Raw genomic sequence first — 23,904 nt, 5'->3', positions numbered from 1 at the left:
TGTTGCCCAGACTGGAGTGCAATGGCACAATCTTGGCTCACTGCAACCTCTGCCTCTCAGGTTCAAGTGATTCTCCTGTCTCAGCCTCCTGAGTAGCTGGGATTACAGGCATTCGCCACCACACCAGGCTAATTTTTGTATTTTTAGTAGAGATGGAGTTTCACCATGTTGGCCAGGCTGGTCTCGAACTCCTGACCTCAGGTGATCTGCCCACCTTGGCCTACCAAAGTGCTGGGATAACAGGCATGAGCCACCGCGCCCAGCCCAACAGTATCCTAATCAAGTGATCCCGGCACGTATCACCAGTAATGGGACAGACAGACAACATGTGCCTCCTGGCATGAGGAGCTGAGGACAGCATCGCTCTTGTGGTATTCTTGTCAAACATTCATAACTTGGATGGAATCTTGTGAAATATCAGAAAAGCCTGACCGAGAGGCTCAGCAACGTAACTGGCCTGCATTCTTCAAACTACCGAGGTAATGAGAGACAAAGAAAGATTGTTCTAGATAACAAGAGACCACAGTCATGCCAACTAAACGCAACATGAGATCCTGGACTGGATGCTGCAACAGAAAATTGTTCTCCCTTTTGTTATAACAGTATGAGGAAAGCTGGCAAGATCTGAATGAGACCTACAGATAGATACAAATATTGCAAAAAAAAAAAAAAAAGGCTGGGTGTGGCATGTAGTGGTGTGCACCTGTAATCACAGCTACTCAGGAGGCTGAAATGGGAGAATCACTTGAACTTGGGAGGAGGAGGTTGCAGGAAGCTGAGATTGCACCACTACACTCTAGCCTGGGTGACAGGGCAAGACTCCATCTCAAAAGGATTATGCTGGAAACCATCATTCTCAGCAGACTGAAACAAGAACAGAAAACCAAACACCACATGTTCTCACTCATAAGTGGCCGTTGAACAATGAGAGCACATGGACACAGGGAGGGGAACATCACACATCAGGGCCTGTTGGGGTGCGGGAGAGCTAGGGGAGGGATAGCAGGGGGTGGGGGGATTGGGGAGGGATAACATTAGGAGAAATACCTAATGTAGGTGACAGGGGGATGGATGCAGCAAACCAACATGGCATGTGTATACCCATGTAACAATCCTGCACGATCTGCAGAGGTACCCCAGAACTTAAAGTATAATAATAATTAAAAAAAAACACAGTAATTTGAAAGATACAAAGAATAAATTAACAGAGAGATTACCAAGAACAGAAAAAAAGCAAAGAGTGTTCTGCTAATGTGACCCACAAGACGCAATTCTGTAGTGGCACTCTGGGGCTTTGAAAATCAAGTAATTAGGAAGAGAGTGCATTAATATCAGGCCACAAGAAGCACTGGAGAGACTAGAAATTCAGGGGGGGGGAAAAAAAAAGGAAAAACAAGGCATGATTATCATACCCAGCTCTGGGTTCAAGGCTCGGCTCAGCTACTATCTGACTGAACAACAATGGACACGCCCCTGACCCCTCAGGGCTCATTCCTACCAGATTTTCTGGGTAACAAGCCAGAGTCTACATTGGTAAGCTACAAAATGTATTTTGCATGATCACATATGCAAATAAATAACTCATCTTTTGACAGTAACATGAATTCTGTTTTTTGTTTTTATTTTTGTTTTGAGGGAGAGTCTCGCTCTGTTGCTTAGGCTGAAGTGCAGTAGAGTGATCTCAGCTCACTGCAACCTCCACCTCCTGGGTTCAAGTGATTCTCCTGGCTCAGCTTCCCAACAAGTAGCTGGGACTGCAGGCGTGCATCATCATGCCCAGCTAATTTTGGTATTTTTAGTAGAGATGGGGTTTTGCCATGTTGGCCAGGCTGGTCTCGAACTCCTGACCTCAAGTGATCCGCCTGCCTCGGCCTCCTAAAGTTCTGGGATTATAGGTGTGAGTGACTGAGCCTGGCCTAAAATGAACTCTATTTTAATATCAGTCAATCCCAAAACAATCCCCCTAGACAGCCCTCTCTTAGAGATTTTAATATTATTTTCACTAAAAATGTGGTAGAGGGACGGGAGATGAAGAAATGGTATCCTTAGTAGAAGGCAACTTGTAAGTTTCCTTCCAATTCTCAATACATTTTGCAATTCCATTAGTTCTTCTGTAATAATTCTGCCCTTTCAATTCTCCTCCTCCCCACTTTTTGATGCGTCTAATTTGCTTTGCATGCATTTCTTTGGAGCTCGCATGGCTTTGCATTTTAAATACCAACAGTACATAAAAATAGCCATTTTGAATCCATAACACCTCTGGAACGTTGCCACCCATAGGCACTTTAAATATAGAAACTTTTATTCGAATAGCTCACGCTATGATTTTGCTTTATTATTCTAAGAGCTCTGGAGTTTAGGAATAATCACATGAAAAGGGGGTAGTGCTGGGATGATGCCAGCATGCCCCCTAGTGGGCAGCATGAAATATTTCATTTTTAATACAGGTCCAGCCACGTTAACATGTCCACTGTTCAGCTACTAATCTTTGAAGAATGAGGTGCATCTCTTTATAAAAGAATACCTGTGTTCATAAGCGGAGAACAATAACCACAAGGAAACCTCTCTGTCATGATTCGGGTCCATTTCTTTGGACCCTTTGTAAGATTCCATTACTGAGTGAATTTCTGTGCTGGCTCCAATTTCGTCCTGCCCCTCTGTGCCTGCGGGATGTCTGCTTGGTGCAGACAGAGTCTCACTACCGGCTAATGCTTCTAAGGCTTTATTTTTTAAATAATATTTTTAAGTAGCGATGGGGATCTTGCTATGCTGCCCAGGTTGGTCTTGAACTCCTGGTCTCAAGCAAACCTCCTGCCTCAGTCTCCCTAAATGCTGGGATTACAGGTGTGAGCCACCTCGCCTGGCCATACTAATGCTTCTAAGTTTGCAGTCTCAAATTTGTGAAATTATCAATGAGCTTCACTTAACACATCCTCTTAAGGATAAATATTAATAAGTAATATTAAGGCACCCTAATGTGTTAAGAGGATGGATCCTGACCTTCAGGGAGATTTGGGCCATCAAGGGCATGGCATACCTAAAGGATTACTGTAAAAGTGTTAAGAGCACCCATTTAAAACAGGCTATACTCTTATTTAGCATCTCATATGTATATTTTCTTCCATCTCACTTAAAAAAGAACCATGTAATTTCTTGGAAATAAAAATATAATAGCCCTTTTAATAAAAAGACAAAAGCAGTCGAGACTGTGGCCGGTGTGTTCTACATAATTCACATTCCTTAAACTTTCCATCAGGTCCTTTTAGGAAGAAAAGTTTGTCCTCATTTTTTTTTTTTGGCTTGCTATTATACATTTCTCGACACTTTCAAAACAGAGACACTAACACAAGTGACTTCTTCACCTGAGAGTTGAGCAAAAACTCTCTTTACCTGTTAATTATGTTAGGAGTTTATCATGACAGCAATTTAAATGTGACCTTTAGAGGTTTTCCTTATTTGTGGCTGTAATTACATGGGAATATCATTTGTTAGAGGCAGAATGCTTGTTCTCAGGTGTTGTAAGGAAAAAATAGCATTTTTCCTTTCTGCACCCTTTGTGCAGAAAGTAAAATTGCCTTGCTGAGAAAACTTTTTGTCTGAATGCTAATTTTTCCTTGTGACACCTGAGAATAAGCATTCTGTCTCTAACATCCTTTGTCCAGCTTTTATCTCTGTGTATTTGTCAGGCTTAGAGATAGGCAGATGAACAATTCTATGGAGAGAATGTTTCTCATTCTTGGACTAACAATGAATACCAAACATTGGTCTACAAATTAAAAGTATTACTTACTCAAAGAAAAATGTATACATGTGTATGCAAAGTGGAGGGAAGGCAGGGAGAAAGCCAGGAGAAAAACAGTTATGGCTTATACTCAACTTATACTCTGAAGAAATAGGAATTGTTTATATTTCGTGTAAAAATATTAGAAGGCTTGGCCATGTGAGGTGGCTCACGCCTGTAATCCAAGCACTTTGGGAGGTCAAGGTGGGCAGATCACTTGAGGCCAGTTCGAGACCAAGCCAGCCAACATAGCAAAACCCCATGCCTAAGAAAAATACAAAAATTGGTTGTGATGGTGCATACCTGTGGTGTGAGCTACTCAGCAACCTGAGGTAGGAGAATCACCTGAACCCGGGGAGGAGGAGGTTGCAGTGAGCGGAGATCACACCACTGCACTGTAGCCTAGGCCACACAGCAAGACTCTGCCTCAAAAAAAAAAAAAAGAAAAAAGAAGAAGTATATAGAATGCTAGTACAATCTAAGAGATTTTTTTCCTGGGTAAATATACACGTGTGTGTGTGTGTGTGTGTGTGTGTGTATACATATATATATACATACATTTTTTTAAGACAGAGTCTCACTCTGTCACCAGACTGGAGTGCAGTGGCACGATCTTGGCTCACTGCAACCTCCGCCTCCTGGGTTCAGGCAATTCTCCTGCCTCAGCCTCCCAAGTAGTTGGGAGTACAGGCGCCTGCCACCACCCCCAGCTAATTTTTGTATTTTTAGTAGAGACGGGGTTTCACCATGTTGGCCAGGATGGTCTCGATCTCTTGACTTCATGATCCACCCGCCTCAGCCTCCCAAAGTGCTGGGATTACAGGTGTGAGCCACCGCGCCTGGCCCTGAGTAAATATATTTAAGAACAGAGTACTTCATTTTTAAAAGGTGAAGTGTCAGAAACAGTGTGTGTGACAACAATCATTAGAGAAATTATAATAAATTGTTCAAAATGATACACAGTTTGGCAATTAGATTGGGGAAGGTGTGGGAAGGCTTATTTTGATTCGGTTCTTGGGAAGAAAAGATGGAAAGTCAACACCTGCATACCAAAGGAAGATGCTAAAAATGAAAACACAGCAAAAGTCCTCCATCGTTTGGGGATGTCATTCTTTTCCTCATTAACCTCTTGGGATTTTGGGGTACTATTTTATGATTCTTCACTGAAATATTTTCTAGGAGAATTAGCTCCCAAAAAGAGCATGAGGCTTTAACTTGAAGAAAGACAGAACGTACATACTGCTTTACAACTGTTGGCTATCAGGCTGGCGGTCTTCTTAAAGGTCTTTTCAAGGTAGTGTGCAAATCTTTCATTCTCATTTTCTTTTGACCCAAGCTGAAGAAATTCACCTGTAAAGAAGGAAAGGGGTCATTCAAGAGGTGGTTTTTATTGCCTGGCTAAACACCAGGATTGAATAACAAAGAAGAAAAATGAGAAGCAACATACCACGCACCAAATCTTCAATAACTTGGGTTAAAATAGATATAACAGTTGTATTTCCAATTCGTGCCAGAGCTATAGATGCTGCAGAAAGAATTAAATCTCCAGCAAGAACAGCCTAGAAAAAGACAGGGGGAAAACACAATGTTCAAAAAAAGTATCAGAGCAATAGAGCCAAAGATGAAACTGACTGGAAGGGATCTTCGTGGAAGGGGGGCTCATCTTGGATGCAGGTTTTTCTTTTTTTAACCTTCCTCTTCCTCAGCAGGAGTCTAACAATCAGTTACAGATTTGGGACAGTGTTTGAACTAGACTGGCTCTCAGAGATGACTCTGTCACTTTCCAGTTTGTAATAATCGGTTACAGATTTGGAACAGTGTTTGAACTAGACTGGCTCTCGGAGATGACCATGTCCATCTCCCCAGCTGACAGCTGAAGAACTCAATGCCTGGAGAGGGAGGGCAGCTTCCCCTCACAAGCTTCACCTGCCAGCCGCACCAGAATGCAGCTACCTTCAGTTTTGCCACACTGGATGTTCACTCTTCCCTTGTGCCTTTCCACTTACTGGTCCTTCTGCTCAAAAAGTTCTGCCCCCTTCTTCACTGAGTGGACTTATTTGCATAATGAGGTCAGATGCCACCTCCAGGAAGTCCCTCCACCCACCCCGATCCCTCAGTCTGGTCAGATGCCTTCCTTTTGTGTGAGTACAACACCCGTGCACACCGTGACCATCACACCTTCATACAGTCAGGGATGCTCTAGTCTCTAAGCTCCCAGGGCAGTGGGAACGGTGGGGTGGAGAGGGAGCTTGGACTAGGAATCATCTCAGCTAGTACTGAGCACACTCCAGAGCATGGCACGATACGTGTTATTTTCAATGAAAACTAAACCAAGGAATTTTGGCTCAAAGTGAAATGCTTTTTGTACCATATGACACTGCCCCTCATTCCTAGGCAAAAAGAATTTTTTTCCACTGAACACTAATCAACATTTTTCCAATCTTCTTCGGATTGTGATGGACATCTACACTGTATTAGCAACTAGTTACAAATTACTGCATAAATAGTTGAATTATATGCTATAATCAAACTATATATCATATTTATTTGCATATTTAAAGATACATGTTACTTTTTTTTTTTTGAGACAGAGTCTTGCTCTGTTGCCCAGGCTGGAGTGCAGTGGCACAATCTCAGCTCACTGCAGCCTCTGCCCGGTTCAGGCGATCCTCCCACCTCAGCCTCTTGAGTAGCTGGGACTACAGGCATGCACCACCATGCCCAGTAATTTTTATATTTTTACTAGCGATGGGGTTTCACTATGTTGGCCAGGTCTCGAACTCCTGGCCTCAAGTGATCCAACTGCCTTGGCCTCCCAAAGTGCTATGACTACAGGCATGAGCCACCACGCCTGGCCATTAAGTGTTACAGTCTATAGTAATTAGTCATAAAGGCTAGAGGTCACAGAATTTTTAACTTAACTATTTTAGATACTTATCGTCTTAGTTCTTCAGTATCTAGAACATTGATGGTAAAAGTGTGTTTACCAATTCATCACCACTTTATATAATAATGTAAGATACCCTGATGTAAGTACATGCTCACAAAGTCATTTTACAAATTATGATACATAGGTACACATTTACATTCCCCCACCCAACCTGTCCATCATTAGCAGCTCAGGGCTCAGGATCCATTGGCCTTTATCTTTTTTCTTCTCCAGGCCGGGGGTATCCTAGAGGCCAAAAGGTCCAGCATATGACACGGACTGTGGAAGGCCAGGGGTGGGAGTTAAAGGAAGGAAGTGCTAGGAAGTCCAGACTAGGCCTAACAAGGGCTCACCAAGAGGGCACTGTGTGTGTGTGTGACCCACAACTGGTAACATCGCAGTTATGGGTCAGGGAGGAACCTGGCAGGTAGCCCTGGGCTGAGCAGATGGCTGTCAGAGCTGGAAGAGGCAGGTGAGGATGGCACACGTGTCCTTGACCTGCTCTCAAAAAGAGGCCCCCAACGGCGTAGGCAGACACATGGCGGGGCTAGCCAAGGAGAAGACCTTCATTTGTCCTCTTGATCCTCCTCCCCCACCCAAGGCTCCAAATAAGGCTTTAGGACTGGCCCTGCCTGAAAACAGACACAGCTGATTGCAGGGATGGGTCACAGAGCTACCCATGCCCTCTCCAAACCAAAATGCCATCCGCTTTTTTGGCTAACTCTCTGAGGTATACAGTTCAGTCAACAGGACATAAAACCTTTTAGTGTAAAATTTGAAATAAAAGGCAGAGAAATGAAATTGCAGGACTTGATTTCAAAACAAAGTCATTTATGGTCAAATAAAATCAGCACGTGAAGATAGTGATGAACATATATAATTATTTTTTTAGTGAGGAGAATTAAATAGGAAGGAACCAGGGATACTATAAATCTGTGAGAGAGGAGGTGAGGGTGGGGCAGTTATATTTGCACAAAGTTGTGGGTTTTTTTTGTTTTTTTAAAAAAAAGCCTCATTCTGATGTCCAGGCTGGAATGCAGTGGTATGATCTTAGCTCACTGCAATTTCCCCTCGGATTCAAGCAATTCTCCTGCCTAAGCCTCCTGAGTAGCTGGGGTTACAGGCACACGCCATCACACCTGGCTAATTTTTATGTTTTTTTCAGTAGAGACAGGGTTTCACCCTGTTGGCCAGGCTGGTCTCGAACTCCTGGCCTCCAGTCATCTATCTACCTCAGCCTCCCAAAGCGTTGGGTTATAGACGTGAGCCACTATGCCTGGCTAATTTTTGTCTTTTTAGTAGAGACAGGGTTTCACCCTGTTGGCCTGGCTGGTCTTAAACTCCTGACCTCAGGTGATCCACCCGCCTCGGCCTCCCACAGTGCTGGGATCACAGGCGTGAGCCACGGCGCCGGCCCGCACAAACCTTTGTTTGCTCTTCAGTGGAGGCACATGTGTGGTGACGGTGACAGACGCCTGCTCTCAAAGGCCTGTGCATTTTTATTCTCATTTGTTCAACCCTATTCTCATCCTTCAACCCGGGATCTCTGCATCCTCAAACCAAACTCCCTGCTTCCCATGTTCCCCGTGCTAGCAATACAGAAATATGCTTTAATATGTACATATATGAACCAACCCAATTACAGAACTTCCATTTCAAAAGATAAAATTTTCATGGTAGCACAGTACCTCTCTGACATTTCCTTTTTTTTTTTTGCTTTGACATTTACATGAAGCACTCAATTAAACAAATTTTAAAAAATTAAACTGAAACTGAATCTGGGTAATGTGAGCCCAAAACTAAAATGTATGATTCCTTAAGAAATACACTTTCGGAGACCCATGAAAATCCCTTTCCTTATGACCAAAGGAATTCTATTAGAAATACGAAGTTTAAGTAATAGAAAAGGCCAAAGAAAAATATTTATCTCTACATAGATAAGACACGAATACTTTTTTGAAATTTGGAAGACCACATTACATTTGAGCAAGTATATTTTACTTATTAATGAGACAAAGCTGAAAAACAACTGTGGTCCAAAAAGCATGTGATTCCCAAGAGGTTTTAAAAAACCAGAAAGACGTACCTTCTTTTCACCCCAGATCTTATTAACTGTGTGTTTTCCTCTTCGAGAACTTGCATCGTCAATAACGTCATCATGAACGAGACTAGCAGTGTGGATCATTTCTGCAATTAAGGCTATGGTGCGCTGGCTGGCTTGCACATGTCTAATTAACAGAAAGCAATGCTTTTTAACAGACGTCGCCTAGAACCTTCTCAGCAATCAGCTTGTGAAAACTGGACATCGGATCTAGGATAAAGAATGTTATTTCTCTAAGAGAAACTGCATAAAAACTCTGGCTTCATGACAGAGCCGTTTCTATCATTTGAAGAACATTTTACAAACGCATGAGAAACCCTGCCACGACATTTTATGAATTCCACATTAAAGAAGTAGAAATTGTACAATTAACCCAAAAAAAGGTAAAGGTAAATGATCGAAGTCTGGCTGATCTTATTGGGCTGAAGAATCATCTTTATAGCAATGCTCTTGGTCAGATGTTAAGTTTACAAGTTTATAAATTTTGGGATGCATAGGGAAGTGAGAAGCATTTTTTTTTTTTTTTGAGACATAGTTTTGCTCTTGTTGCCCAGGCTGGAGTGCAATGGCCTGATCTAGGCTCACTACAGCCTCCACCTCCTGGATTCAAGAGATTCTCCTGCCGCAGCCTCTCAAGTAGCTGGGATTACAGGCATGCACCACCATGCCCAGTTAATTTTGTATTTTTAGTAGAGACAGGGTTTCTCCATGTTGGTCAGGCTGGTCTCAAACTCCCAACCTCAGGTGATCCGCCAGCCTCCCAAAGTGCTGGGATTGCAGGTGTGAGCCACCTTGCCTGGTCAGAAGCACTTTTTTAAAAAAAGTGTTTTAAAGACTCAACTGTCTCAATGTTCAAAGCTTTTAATACTGCCTTTTTTGTTTTTTTTTTTTAAAACAGGGTCTCACTCTGTTGCCCAGGCTGGAGTGCAGTGGTACAACATTGGCTCATTGCAACCTCTGCCTCCAAGGTTCAAGTGATTCTCCCATCTCAGCCTCCCTGAGTATCTGGGCTACTGGCACACATCATCACATCTGGCTAATTTTTGTATTTTTAGTAAAGATGGGGTTTCACCATGTTGGCCAGGCTGGTCTTGAACTCCTGGCATCAAGTGATCCACCCACCTCGGCCTCCCAAAGTGCTGGGATTACAGGCGTGAGATACCGCGCCCCATGTAATAGTGTCTTAAATTAAATATTTAGTATGACAATCTCTGTAACCAACAGAGGATGTTTGTAAAACTTTCTTCCAACCCACGTTTAACCTTCTCATTAGAAATTTAAACTTTTATTTCCCAAGTTTAACATAAACTATAGGGTAAGTAGGCTCAAAAAGATAGTAGTACACATAGGTGAATTTTACAGTTAAGAGGCAATGTCCCCCATTTCATTTTAATAATTATCACCACCATCATCGATGGGAATTTTAAAAAACTAAATTTCAAGTAAATCAAACTGGGGAAATAACCATTTGGAACCTATGCCTGATTTAAACAGACCAGATGTTGCACTTATTCCAAATGCTTATTTTCAAATATCAGGTTATATCTTAGAGGGGAAAAAAAGGAGAGGGATTCTGAAATATGACTTTTTCATTAAGAATCGAATCTGAACATCTGCACAAGGTGGTGCTCACTCCAAATCCTCAGACCCGGCAGAAAGCAATGAAAAATGAAGTATAACTATATAAAAGGTGCTGGAATTTAACTATCGACACTAAATCAGCATGAGAAAAGCTTTTCATCTAGCTTTACATATAATAAAATATGATGCCATGCTGGCTCCTCCTACCAACAGCCTTAGAACTAAACTCTAGACTCTTCCAACTGCTTTCAGGCTAGAAATCATGTCTACAGTGCTACTCATTCTTTTTGTGTGTGTATGTGAGACTGAGTTTTGCTCTTGTCGCCTAGGCTGGAGTGCAATGGTGCCACCTTGGCTCACTGCAACCTCCGCTTCCTGGGTTCAAGTGATTCTCCAGCCTTAGCCTACCAAGTAGCTTGGATTAAAGGTGCATGCCACCACACCCAGCTAGTTTTTATATTTTTAGTAGAGATGGGGTTTCACCATGTTAGCCAGGCTGGTCTTGAACTCCTGATGTCAGGTGATCCACCCGCCTCGGCTTCCCAAACTGCTGGGATTACAGCATGAGCCACCTCGTCCAGCCACAACTTAATATTTCCAGATCAACAGAGATTCTTCCATGGGGATGTAGCAAAACAAAAGCAATGGAGGGTAGGAACAAATTAGCATATAAAAACCACTTCAGTAGTCTGAGCACAGTTACAGGCTCTCGCCTGTAATCCCAGCACTTTGGGAGGCAGAAACAGGCAGATCACTTGAGGTCAGGAGTTTGGGACCAGCCTGGCCAACATGGCAAAACTCTGTCTCTACTTAAAATATAAAAATTAGCCAGGCGTGGTGATGTGCATCTGTAGTCCCAGCTACTCTAGAGGCTGAGGGAGGAGAATCGCTTGAACCCAGGCGGTGAAGGTTGCAGTGAGCCGAGACTGCGTCACTGTACTACAGCCTGGGTGACAGAGACTCCATCTCAAAAAAAAAAAAAAAAAAAAAAAAAGAACAAAAAACCCAAAACCACATCAGTAAATGAGAAAAGAGAGACTCAGATGCCTTTTAAGAGTTTGCTCTGAATCCCTCAGCAGATTCAGTTTTTCTAATAGAATACTGAATTATTTTTCAGGTAAATTTACCACGCCCTATCTTCTTTGAGTAGAATGCTTGAGAAAAGACGTAGATTTCCAGTTTTTTTTTTTAATATAAAGGCGATTTTTTAGAATATTTTTGCAAGTGAATTTCAGTCTAATAAAATACACACCTCCTACTAGTTAGTAGCAGATCTTACCTTAAAACAACTGGTAAGGTCTAGCCTTTCTCATGCATTCATAAGTTAGGCACCACTTCATTATCATACATTACATCAGCAGATGGGCTCCTGCTGAGAAGTTGCAATGAAACTGGCAGCGCTCACCAAGACACTAGATTTTTGTTTGTAATCTGAAGCTACTATGATAACAAAGATTTCTTAAAATATTTTGAAATTTCATAGACTCCTATATCTGTATCTAAACATGTCATTTTGTGCCTGGTGTGGAGGCTCGTGCCTGTAATCCCAGAACTTTGGGAGGCCGAGGCTGGTGGATCACTTGAGGTCAGGAGTTCGAGACCAGCTTGGCCAACATGGGAAAACCCCGTCTCTACTAAAAACACAAAAATTAGCCAGGCATGGTAGCAGGTGCTTCTAATCGCAGCTATTCAGGAGGCTGAGTCTGGGAGATGGAGGTTGCAGTGAGCTGAGACTCAACCACTGCACTGTAGCCTGTGGGACAGAGCAAGACTCTGTCTCCCAAAATAAATAAAATAAAAATGTCATTTCACATGGCTACATTGTTGACTGATGAAATCAGGATGAAACTGGAACGTTATTTGGCACTGCCACACAGCCTCTACATAGAATATGCATTGTGTTTCTGAGGCTCCATAATTTTACCTTATTTTGGTGCACAGGGAAGATATGTGTTTTTTACAGTTCAGCTTCAGTGTGTCAGCTTATATCTGGAAAATGCTGCCACTGCTTACCTGTAACATGAGGATGGGACAGATGACCGAAATGCACAGACTACAGAAAAACCTCACACTGTCTTTAAGCTGACATCTCCAAAATGCCAAACTGAATCCTGCCTTCAAATAGTGGTCACAGTTTCCCAGGATCTGGGAGAGGTGACAGGCAAGGTAGCATGGAAAACGAGGCCCTTGGCCATGAGAGCTGGCTGTGTCCTCTGTACTCCACACCTGCCAGAGTATGCTAAGAATCAGCATGCCTCTCAAAACTTTTCTTTCCACTGTCATTACATTAACCCAAAATTATTTTGTTTGAGATGGAGTCTCGCTCTGTCACCCAGGCTAGAGTGCAGGGGTGCGATCTTGGCTCACTGTAACATCTGCCTCCCAGATTTTAGTGATTCTTCTGCCTCAGCCTCCCAAGTAGCTAGGATTATAGGAGTGTGCCACCTGTAATTAGCTGTGCTACCATGCCCAGCTAATTTTTGTATTTTTAGTAGAGACGGGGTTTTGCCATGTTGGCCAGGCTGGTCTCAAACTCCTGACCTCAAGTGATCCACATGCTTTGGCCTCTCAGAGTGCTGGGATTACAGGCATGAGCCACTGCACCTGGCCAAAAAAATTTTTTTTTTAATAATAAAGAATTTCAGCCTGGGCACGGTGGCTCACACCTGTAATCCCAGCATTTTAGGAGGCCAAGATGAGTGGATCACCTGAGGTCAGGAGTTCTAGACCAGCCTGACCAACATGGAGAAACCCAGTCTCTAGTTTCAAACACACATAAAAATAGATGGAATAATATAATGACCCTACCTGTGAATCCTTTATGAGTTTTACATATGGTTTTACAAAATATATTTTCCCTATTCATACGAATATAAAATGTGAGGTCTTAAATTGCAAGTAAACCCCCAGTGTGTAGGAAGGAATCCCTATCAAAGGCGCTTCCAGTCTAAGGAATGGAGAGAGTGCAGGGTTAGCCTGTGAGCTCCAGCTTCCGGGCCATCCTCCCCAGCCACTGCTCACTCACCTTCTAAACCTAAAGAGACACATCAGGCTCACAGTAAAATCTGTCTCTCTTTAGTGGGAATTTTTTTTTAACTGGATCATAATAGTCATAGACTTGTTAGCATTTTAATGTCAAGAGAACATAACTGATATCTAAAAGCAGCAGCGCCTGAATATTTTCAAATTTAGTTGTGGATATAATGGATGTCTGCCAAGTTGCATCATAAATGGTGCAGGGTTCACGCTATTGCTTATTTGCTGGCCACTGAAGCAGCACTCCAGGAGCTTCTGAATCTTGGGATAAGTGGAGAGAGGCTGCTGTGACAAAACCTGGATCTGCAACTTACACAGGTTGCTCTGTGCAGAGCTTTCTCCGCAGGGTGCAGGGTACTACGTACTATCGCGGCATTCAGTTCCTTCAAATGGAGCATGGGTAAGGAAAGTGTAGGAGGGACCGGGCCACGATGGAATTCCAGCACTTTGGGAGACTGAGACTGGTGGATCACTTGAGGTCGGGAGTTCGAGACCAGGCTGGCCAATATGGTGAAACCCCATCTCTACAAAAAATACAAACATTAGCTGGGTATGATGGTGCGCTACTTGGGAGGCTGAGGCAGAAGAATTGCTTGAACCTGGGAGGTGGAGATTGAATGAGCCGAGATTGCGCCACTGCACTCCACCCTGGTTAACAGACCAAGACTCAAAAAAAAGTATAGGAGTTGATTTCTTCATTCCTTTCCAGACAGAGTCACCTCATTCTGGCAGGGAGGGTGCGGAAGGAGGTGCACACACCAGTCACAAGGTCTGCAGCCCCCTTGCTCTCACTGAAGTACTTATGCTTGACCTTGAACTCATGCATGAAATGACCATCTGCTCATCAATATCTCCACCTCAGTGGGTGTCCCTTACTGTAGACTGTACTTCAAAGATCCATTCTCATAGTGCTTACGGACATATCAAAGTGCCACCTCCTGGGTGAAAGACCAAAACATTTCCTTTGGTGGCAACCCTCTTGCCTGTCCCATAAACGGCCGCTAAGTGGTTGGCTCAGTGACTTGGAACACACAGAAACCAGGAATGGTTCTAGAGTCGTTAGTGGCCTGACCTTGGAAATGACTTGAGCCAGTTGGGGCTAAATGGCTGCTTTGTTACCATCTTTCCAGGGATAGGCGTCGGTAATCTCAGCTTTTATAGCGCTATAAAAGTTACCTTCTCTGAATATAGGATTATCACACCTGGACTCTCAACCTGTTATCCAATGTGAAAACTGTGCCTTATAATTTGACCCTCTAAACATCTAGTCCAGCTTTGAAAACTGGACTCATGTAATTCAATGCCGTTGACTGTTTGCAGAATCAAGATCAGCAGATCTGTGCACAGCACAACTTGGGTCGTCTGTTATCCTGATTGCTGGCAATGATACTCACTTCCTAGAGCTAGAAGACTTTCACACAGGAATAAATGGTGTGGAAATCCAGGTGCCAAGGATAACAGTCAGTCTCTTCGGTGAGAAACGTGCAGACACCATAACTGTGCTGCATTCAATGAGTGAAGCAATTTTATAGAAATCTATTTATCATAAAGCTCTTTTTTTTTTTGAGACACAGTCTTGCTCTGTCTCGCCCAGGCTGGAGTGCTGTGGTGCCATCTCAGCTCACTGCAACCTCCACCTCCTGGGTTCAAGTGATTCTCCTGCCACAGCCTCCTGAGTAGCTGGGATTACAGGCGTGTGTCACCACAACTGGCTAATTTTGTATTTTCAGTAGAGACAGGATTTCAGCATGTTGGCCAGGCTGGTATCAAACTACTGACCTCAGGTGATCCACCTGCCTCAGGCTCCCAGAGTGCTGGGATTACAGGCATGAGCCACTGTGCCCAGCCCTTCAAGCCCTTTTTTGATCTGGATTCTGTAATAAAATGATTGTGTTTTGCTGAACTCTGTTGCAAGTTAGGTTCTCCAGGAAGCAGATTCTGAGATGAAGTTTCAAGGACAGGATGTTTAATCAGGAGTGTCCTGACCAGGCCCCCGGCTTGGGGCGCCTTCCTTCCCCATGGCGGGACACCTGGCTTCGGATTTTGCCTTCTCGCCCCCTCCAGGTAGTGGAGGTGATGGGCCAGGGGGGCCGGAGACAGGTTGGATTGATCCTCGGACCTGGCTAAGTTTCCAGGGCCCTCCTGGAGGGCCAGGAATCGGGCCAGGGGTTGGGCCAGGTGCTGAGGTGTGGGGGATTCCCCCATGCCCCCCACCGTATGAGTTCTGTGGGGGGATGGCATACTGTGGGCCTCAGGTTGGAGTGGGGCTAGTGCCCCAAGGTGGCTTGGAGACCTCTCAGCCTGAGGGCGAAGCAGGAGCCGGGGTGGAGAGCAATTCCGAGGGGGCTTCCCCGGAGCCCTGCACCATCCCCCCTGGTGCTGTGAAGCTGGAGAAGGAGAAGCTAGAACAAAACACGGAGGAGTCCCAAGACATCAAAGCTCTGCAGAAAGAACTCGAGCAATTTGCCAAGCTCCTGAAGCAGAAGAGGATCACCCTGGGATATACACAGGCCGATGTGGGGCTCACCCTGGGGGTTCTCTTTGGAAAGGTGTTCAGCCAAACGACCATCTGCCGCTTTGAGGCTCTGCAGCTTAGCTTCAAGAACATGTGTAAGCTGCGGCCTTTACTGCAGAAGTGGGTGGAGGAAGCTGACAACAATGAAAATCTTCAGGAGATATGCAAAGCAGAAACCCTTGTGCAGGCCCGAAAGAGAAAGCGAACCAGTATCGAGAATCGAGTGAGAGGCAGCCTGGAGAATTTGTTCCTGCAGTACCCGAAACCCACACTTCAGCAGATCAGCCACATCGCCCAGCAGCTTGGGCTCGAGAAGGATGTGGTCCGTGTGTGGTTCTGTAACCGGCGCCAGAAGGGCAAGCGATCAAGCAGTGACTATGCACAACGAGAGGATTTTGAGGCTGCTGGGTCCCCTTTCTCAGGGGGACCAGTGTCCTTTCCTCTGGCCCCAGGGCCCCATTTTGGTACCCCAGGCTATGGGAGCCCTCATTTCACTGCACTGTACTCCTCGGTCCCTTTCCCTGAGGGGGAAGCCTTCCCCCCTGTCTCTGTCCCCACTCTGGGCTCTCCCATGCATTCCAACTGAGGTGCCTATCCTAGGAATGGGGGACAGGGAGAGGAGAAGCTGGGGAAAGAGAACCTGGAGTTTGTGCCAGGGCTTTTAGGATTAAGTTCTTCATTCACTAAGGAAGGGATTGGGAACACAAAGGGTGAGGGCAGGGGAGTTTAGGGCAACTGGTTAGAGGGAAGGTGAAATTCAATGATGCTCTTGATTTTAATCCCCACATGTATCACTTTTTTCTTAAATAAAGAAGCCTGGGACACAGTAGATAGAAAAAAAAAAAAAAAAAAAAGGAGTGTCCTTGCGATTACTGACACCTGAGGGGGTGGGGCGGGTGGGGGAGGAAACAGGACTGGGGAGCAGGAGAAGCTGAGCTGCAATCAACAGCCTGCAATGCCCTCTAGGATGAGCAGGTAGAATGGCCCTTCATCTGTCAGACCCTGGATGTGGGCTGCCTCCAGAAGGGGCACAGCTCCAGGTGAGCGGATTCTTTGTAGCCAAGGCAATCCTTGAAGAGGCTAAGAAATGAAGGCCAACAGATACTAACCGTACCTGATACAGTAGCTGGGCAGAGTCATGCACTGATGGGGGACCTGGAGGCATGTCTTAGAATCCACCACAACTCTGTTTTCTGGACATGTCAAGTCTGAGTCATCTGTTGTGTGGATTCCTACTTTGTCTACCCAGATACCATTGTTAGCAAGACTCAGAGAGGAAACAAACACGGGGTCCTGTGCTTTCCAGGGCCCTATGGCCCTTTGAAAATAAACTGTAAGCCATGAATACCTTTCCCCAGAAAAATGCAAATATACACAAAATTTTGCATACAATGTTAAGTGGTTTACAGACACCCCACAACTCCCATGAACCTCAAGTTAAGAACTCCCCATAATCTTGCAGGGAACATTTAATGAACAACTGAAAAGCTTAATAAAGGAAAAGATAAAAATCAGTAAGTAGTAGTTTCTCCCTCTTGTTCTGTTTCATAAGATATCTGTTCTATTGCTTATTAAAATCCCCTCCACTTTTTTTTTTTGGAGACAGTGTCTCACTCTGTCACCAGGCTGGAGTGCAGTGGTGTGATCTTAGCTCTCTGCAGACTCCGCCTCCAGGGTTGACGCAATTCTCCTGCCTCAGCCTCCTGAGTAGCTGGGACTACAGGTGTGTGCCACCACGCCCCACTAATTTTATTTATTTTTAGTAGAGACAGGGTTTCATCGTGTTAGCCAGGAGGGTCTCAATCTCCTGACCTCAGGTGATCCGCCTGCCTTGGCCTCCCAAAGTACTGAGATTACAGGTGTGAGCCATTGTGCCCGGCCAAAAATCCCCAATTTAATACATACTTTGGAAGAAAAAAAAAAGTAACTGATAAACTGTCTAGAAGCCATTAAACTTTGATTGTCAAAGGTTTAAAGTGGTCTCCCTCAATTACGACATCACCAATAAGCAAGCGTGTCAAGTTCAAATGCAGGATCTGGGCCACTGAGGCTGGAGGGGTCTCTGGTAGCACTGAATATGAATGGTGCTGCTTCTGAATCTTTAGCTGCCATTTCTCTCTACTAAGACTTTCTCAGCAAAAGCAAAATCACAAATGGCCCACCTCTCCGGAAGCCCCATCCCTTAAGTGGCATGGAAATAACATCTAGATATTTAGTCCCTTAAGTGCTTATCTAGAAGAGTCTGCAGAAAGCAAGCATTGTCAGGAAGTTGGGGCTTGGAGAGCAGAATTGTTAGGGTACTGTATCACCCAAATCCACGCCACAACCGTGACCTGTCTCCATACTAGACACTGTCTCTGCGCTGTGCCTCTCCTAAACCCTGCTCTAACCACTCACAGGGAGAACGAGGATACAGCTCAGACATCCCCTGGAGAGGGCAGCAGTGAACTGTTTAAACTAGCAATGGCTTTCGTTATATTCTCCTGTGATTTCTGCAACTAACAATTTATACAGTTTCCATAAGGCAGACTGAAGAAACTTCCAATTGTCCAGGCACAGTGGCTTACACCTGTAATCCCAGCACTTTGGGAGGCCAAGGAGGGTGGATTATCTGAGGCTGGGAGTTTAAGACCAACCTGGCCAACACATGGTGAAACCCTATCTCTACTAAAAACAGAAAATTAGCTTGGTGTGGTGGCGTGTGCTACATGGGATGGTGAGGCAGGAAAATTGCTTGAACACAGGAGGTGGAGGTTGCAGTGAGCTGGGATTGTACCACTGCACTCCAGCCTGAATGACGGAGAGACTCCATCTCAAAAAAAAAAAAAAGAAAGAAAAGGAAAAAGAAAAAAATTCTGAAGATGGCCGAATAGGAACAGCTCTGGAGCGCAGTTCCCAGGGAAAACGCAGAGGGCGAGTGATCACTCAATTTCCAAATGAAAATTTACTACCCACAGACCAGGAGATTCCCAGGCGGAAAAGTGCCACAAGTCTCCAGCGTGGCTGTTTCAGCTGGCACAGGTCTCCACACAAAAACTCACAAATCCGGGCGCTGTTTCAACTGGCAACTGGAACGCCCAGGAGACAGAGTCACCTGTTCAACCGAAAAAAAGGGGCCTGAAACGGAGCCAGGTGATCTGGCTCGGCTGGTCCCACCCCACAAAGACCAGCAATCTGAAACGCTCTGGATTGAGAGTTTCACAGCAAGCACAACTGGACCTGGGACGGTCCAGCTCTGTGAGGGAAGGTTGTCCGCTACTACTGAGCCAGACCACCACTACCAAGGCAGTTCTAACTATACCCCTATAAACAAAACTGCAGTAAGTTCACACAGCAGCTGGGCAGACTCTGTTGGCACACTGTGACTAGGCTACCTCCTCACTGGGCAGGGCATCTCAGAAAAATGGCAGCAGAATGACAGGAACTTATAAATAAAGCCCCACCTTCCCAGGACAGAGCACATGGGGAAAAAAGGTGGATATGAGTTCCATTGCTACAGACTTCAATGCACCTGCCCAGTAGCTCTGAACAGAACAATGGAGCTCACAGCTCAGTACTTGAGCTTCTATAAGGGACAGACTGTCTCCTCAAGCAGCTCCCTGACCCCCGTATAACCAAACAGACACCTCATAAAGGAGAGCTGAGGCTGACATCTGGTGGGTATCCTTCTGTGACAAAGATGACAGAAGAAGAAACTGGCAGCAATCCTTATTGTTCTGCAGCAGCTGCTGCAGGTGATTCCCAGGCAAGTAGGGTCTGGAGTGGACCTCCAACAGTCCTACAGCAGGGGGGCCTGTTAGAAGGAAAACTAAGAAACAGAAAGAAATAACTTCATCAGCAACAAAAAGGATGTCCACTCAGAGACCGCATCTGAAAGTCACCAACCACAAAGACCACGGGTAGATAAATCCACAAAGATGGGAAGAAACCAGTACAAAAAGGATGAAAGAACCCAAAACCAGAACACCTCTCCTCCTCAAACAGATCACAACATCTCACCAGCAAGGGAACAAGGCTAGATGGAGAATGAGTCTGATGAATTGACAGAAACAGGCTTCAGAAGGTGGGTAATAAACTTCTCTGAGCTAAAAGATCATGTTCTAACCCAATGCAAAGAAACTAAGAACCTTGAAAAAAGGTTTGACGAAATGCTAACGAGAACAAACAGCTTAGAGAGGAATATAAATGAATTGATGGAGCTGAATAACACAACATGAGAATGTTGCCAAGGATACACAAGTTTCAACAGCCGAATTGAACAAGCAGAAGAAAGGATATCAGAGATTGAAGATCAACTCAATGAAATATAATGAGAAGGCAAGATTAGAGAAAAAAAGAGTAAAAAGAAATGAACGAAGTCTCCAGGAAATATGGGAGTATGTGAAAAGACCTAATCTATGTTTGATAGGTGTACCTGAATGTGACGGAGAGAATGAATCCAAGCTGAAAAACACTCTTCAGGATATTATACAGGAGAACTTCCCCAACCTAGCAAGGCAGGCCAACATTCAAGTCCAGGAAATACAGAGAACATCACAAAGATATTCCTCAAGAAGAGCAACCCCAAGACACATAATCGTTAGATTCACCAGGGTTGAAATGAAGGAAAAAGTGCTAAGGGCAGCAAGAGAGAAAGGTCGGGTTCTCCACAAAGGGAAGCCCATCAGACTCACAGCGGATCTCTCAGCAGAAACCCTGCAAGTGAGGAGTGGGGGGCCAATATTCAACATCCTTAAAGAAAAGAACTTTCAACCTAGAATTTCATAACCAGCAAAACTTAAGCTTCATAAGTGAAGGAGAAATAAAATCCTTTATGAGCAAGCAATTACTCAGAGATTTCATCACCACCAGGCCTGCTTTACAAGAGCTCCTGAAAGAAGCACTAAACATAGAAAGGAACAAACAGTACCAGCCACTCCAAAAACATACCAAATGGTAAAGAGCATCGACACAATGAAGAAACTATGTCAACTAATGGGCAAAACAACCATCTAGCATCAAAATGGCAGGATCAAATTCACACATAACAATATTAAACTTAAATGTAAATGGGCTAAATGCCCCAATCAAAAGACATAGACTGGCAAATTGGATAAAAACTCAAAATGCATTGGTGTGCTGTATCCAGGAAACCCATCTCACATGCAAGGATACACATAGGCTCAAAATAAAGGGATGGAGGAAGATCTACCAAGCAAATGGAGAGCAAAAAAAAGCAGGAGTTGCAATCCTAGTCTCCAATAAAACAGGCTTTAACAGAGATCAAAAGAGACAAAGGGCATTACATAATGGTAAAAGGGTCAACGCAACAAGAAGAGCTAATAATCCTAAATATATACACGCCCAATACAGGAGCACCCAGATACATGAAGCAAGTTTTTAACGACCTACAAAGAGACTTAGACTCTAATACAATAATAGTGGGAGACTTTAACACTCCACTGTCAATATTAGACAGATCAACGAGAAAGAAAATGAACAAGGATATCCAGGACTTGAACTCAGACCTGGACCAAGCAAACCTAATAGACATTTACAGAACTCTCCACCCCAAATCCACAGAATATACATTCTTCTCAGCATCACATCACACCTACTCTAAAATTGACCACATAATTGGAAGTAAATCACTCCTCAGCAAATGCAAAAGAACGGAAATCATAACAGTCTCTCAGACCACAGTGCAATCAAGTTGGAACTCAGAATTCAGAAACTAACTCAGAACTGCAGAGCTTCATGGAAACTGAACAAGTGGCTCTTGAATGTTGACTGGATAAACAATGAAATGAAGACAGAAATAAAGATATTCTTCAAAAGCAACGAGAATGAAGACACAGCATACCAGAATCTCTGGGACACATTTAAAGCAGTGTCTAGAGGAAAATTTATAGCAACAAATGCCCACATGAGAAGCAAGGAATGATCTAAAATCGGCACCCTATCATCAAAATTGAAAGAGCTAGAGAAGCAAGATCAAAAAAACTTAAAACCTGGCAGAAGACAAGAAATAACTAAGATCAGAGCAGAACTGAAGGAGACAGAGACACAAAAAGCCCTTTGAAAAAAAAAAAAAATCAATAAATCCAGAAGCTGGTTTTTTGAAAAGATCAACAAAATAGACCACTGACCAGATTAACAAAAAAGAAAAGAAAGAATAATCAAATACATGCAATAAAAAACGATAAAGGGGAAATCACCACAGATTCCACAGAAATACAAACCATCATCAGAGATTATTAAAAACAACTCTATGCACATAAACCAGTAAACCTGGAAGAAATGGATAAATTCCTGGACACTTACACCCTGCCAAGCCTAAACCAGGAAGAAGCCAAAACCCTGAATAGACCAACAACAAGAGCTGAAGTTGAGGCAGCAATTAAAAGCCTACCAACCAAAAGCCCAGGTGCAGATGGGTTCACAGCCGAATTCCACCAGACATACAAAGAGGAGCTGGTACCACTCCTTCTGAACTATTCCAAACCATACAAAAAGAGGAAATCCTCCCCAAATCATTTTATGAAACCAAAATCATCCTGATACCAAAACCCAGCAGAGACTCAACAAGAAAAGAAAATTTCAGGCCAATGTCCATGATGAACATAGATGCAAAAATCTTCAATAAAATACTGGCAAACTGATTGCAACAGCACATCAAAAAGCTTATCCATCACGATCAAGTAGGCTGCATCCCAGGGATGGAAGGCTGGTTCAACATACGCAACCCTATAAACGTAATTCACCAATAAACAGAACCAAAGACAAAAACCACATGATTATCTCAACTGATGCATAAAAGGCCTTAGTCAAAAGCCCTTTATGCTAAAAACTCTCAATAAACTAGGTATTGATGGAATATATCTCAAAATAATAAAAGCTATTTATGACAAACCCACAGCCAATATCATACTGAATGGGCAAAAACTGGAAGCACCCCCTTTGAAATCTGGCACTAGACAAGGATGCCCTCTCTCACCACTCCTATTCAATGTAGTATTGGAAGTTCTAGCCAGAGCAATCAGGTAAGAAAAAGAAATAAAGGGTATTCAACTAGGAAAGAAGGAAGTCAAACTGTCTATTTGCAGATGACATGATTGTATATTTAGAAGACCCCATTGTCTCAGCCCAAAATCTCCCTAAACTGATAAGCAACTTCAGCAAAGTTTCAGGATACAAAATCAATGTGCAAAAATCACAAGCATTCCTGTACACCAATAACAGACTTAAAGAGAGCCAAATGAATGAACTGCCATTCACAATTGCTATAAAGAGAATAAAATACCTAGGAATACAACTAAGGAAGGATGTAAAGGACCTCTTCAAGGAGAAATACAAACCACTGCTCAACAAAATAAGAGAGGACACAAACAGACGGAGAAACATTCCATGCTCATGGTTAGGAAGAATCAGTATCGTGAAAATGGCCATACTGCCCAAAGTAATTTACATATTCAATGCTACCCCCATCAAGCTACCAATGACCTTCTTCACAGAACTGGAAAAAAACCACCTTAAGCTTCATATGGAACCAAAAGAGAGCCTGCATAGCTAAGTCAATTCTAAGCAAAAAGAACAAAGCTGGAGGTATCATGCTACTGGACTTCAAACTATACTACAAGGCTACATAATCAAAATAGCATGGTACTGGTACCAAAACAGATATAGACCAATGGAACAGAACAGAGGCATGGGAGGCAATGCCACACATCTACAACCATCTGATCTTTGACAAACCTGACAAAAACAAGCAATGGGGAAAGGAGTCCCTGTTTAATAAATGGTGTTGGGAAAACTGGCTAGCCATGTGCAGAAAGCAGAAACTGGACCCCTTCCTGACACCTTACACTAAAATTAACTCCAGATGGATTAAAGACTTAAACATAAGACCTAACACCATAAAAACCTTAGAAGAAAACATAGGCAAAACCATTCAGGACATAGGCATAGGCAAGGACTTCATA

At 43.7% G+C, this 23,904-nt stretch overlaps 1 protein-coding gene and 1 pseudogene across 8 annotated transcripts in view; one reads left to right on the top strand and one right to left on the bottom strand.

Annotated features, from left to right (window-relative positions):
- The window catches only part of PDSS1 (decaprenyl diphosphate synthase subunit 1), a 58,437-nt gene that overhangs the window by 15,289 nt on the left and 19,244 nt on the right, over positions 1-23,904 (bottom strand). For 4 of the 8 annotated variants that reach the window (XM_035252869.3, XM_035252870.3, XM_078329655.1 and 1 more), the window contains 3 exons: positions 8,797-8,938; positions 5,229-5,340; positions 5,022-5,131 (listed from right to left, as the gene is read on the bottom strand). In XM_035252869.3, coding sequence (XP_035108760.1) covers positions 5,022-5,131; positions 5,229-5,340; positions 8,797-8,938 — 364 coding nt within the window. Of the gene's footprint in view, positions 1-5,017; positions 5,132-5,228; positions 5,341-8,796; positions 9,022-12,316; positions 12,380-13,742; positions 13,886-23,904 lie in introns of those variants that run through there. The other 4 variants (XM_035252878.3, XM_054258543.2, XM_054258544.2 and 1 more) reach the window with 4 other exon arrangements.
- LOC100389924 (POU class 5 homeobox 1 pseudogene) lies at positions 13,991-16,770 on the top strand (annotated as a pseudogene).

The sequence above is a fragment of the Callithrix jacchus genome, chromosome 7 (genome assembly GCF_049354715.1).
Source record: "Callithrix jacchus isolate 240 chromosome 7, calJac240_pri, whole genome shotgun sequence".
NCBI lineage: Eukaryota > Metazoa > Chordata > Mammalia > Primates > Cebidae > Callithrix > Callithrix jacchus.
Note: the sequence above shows the minus strand (reverse complement) of the source record. Positions and strands in the feature narration are given on the sequence as shown.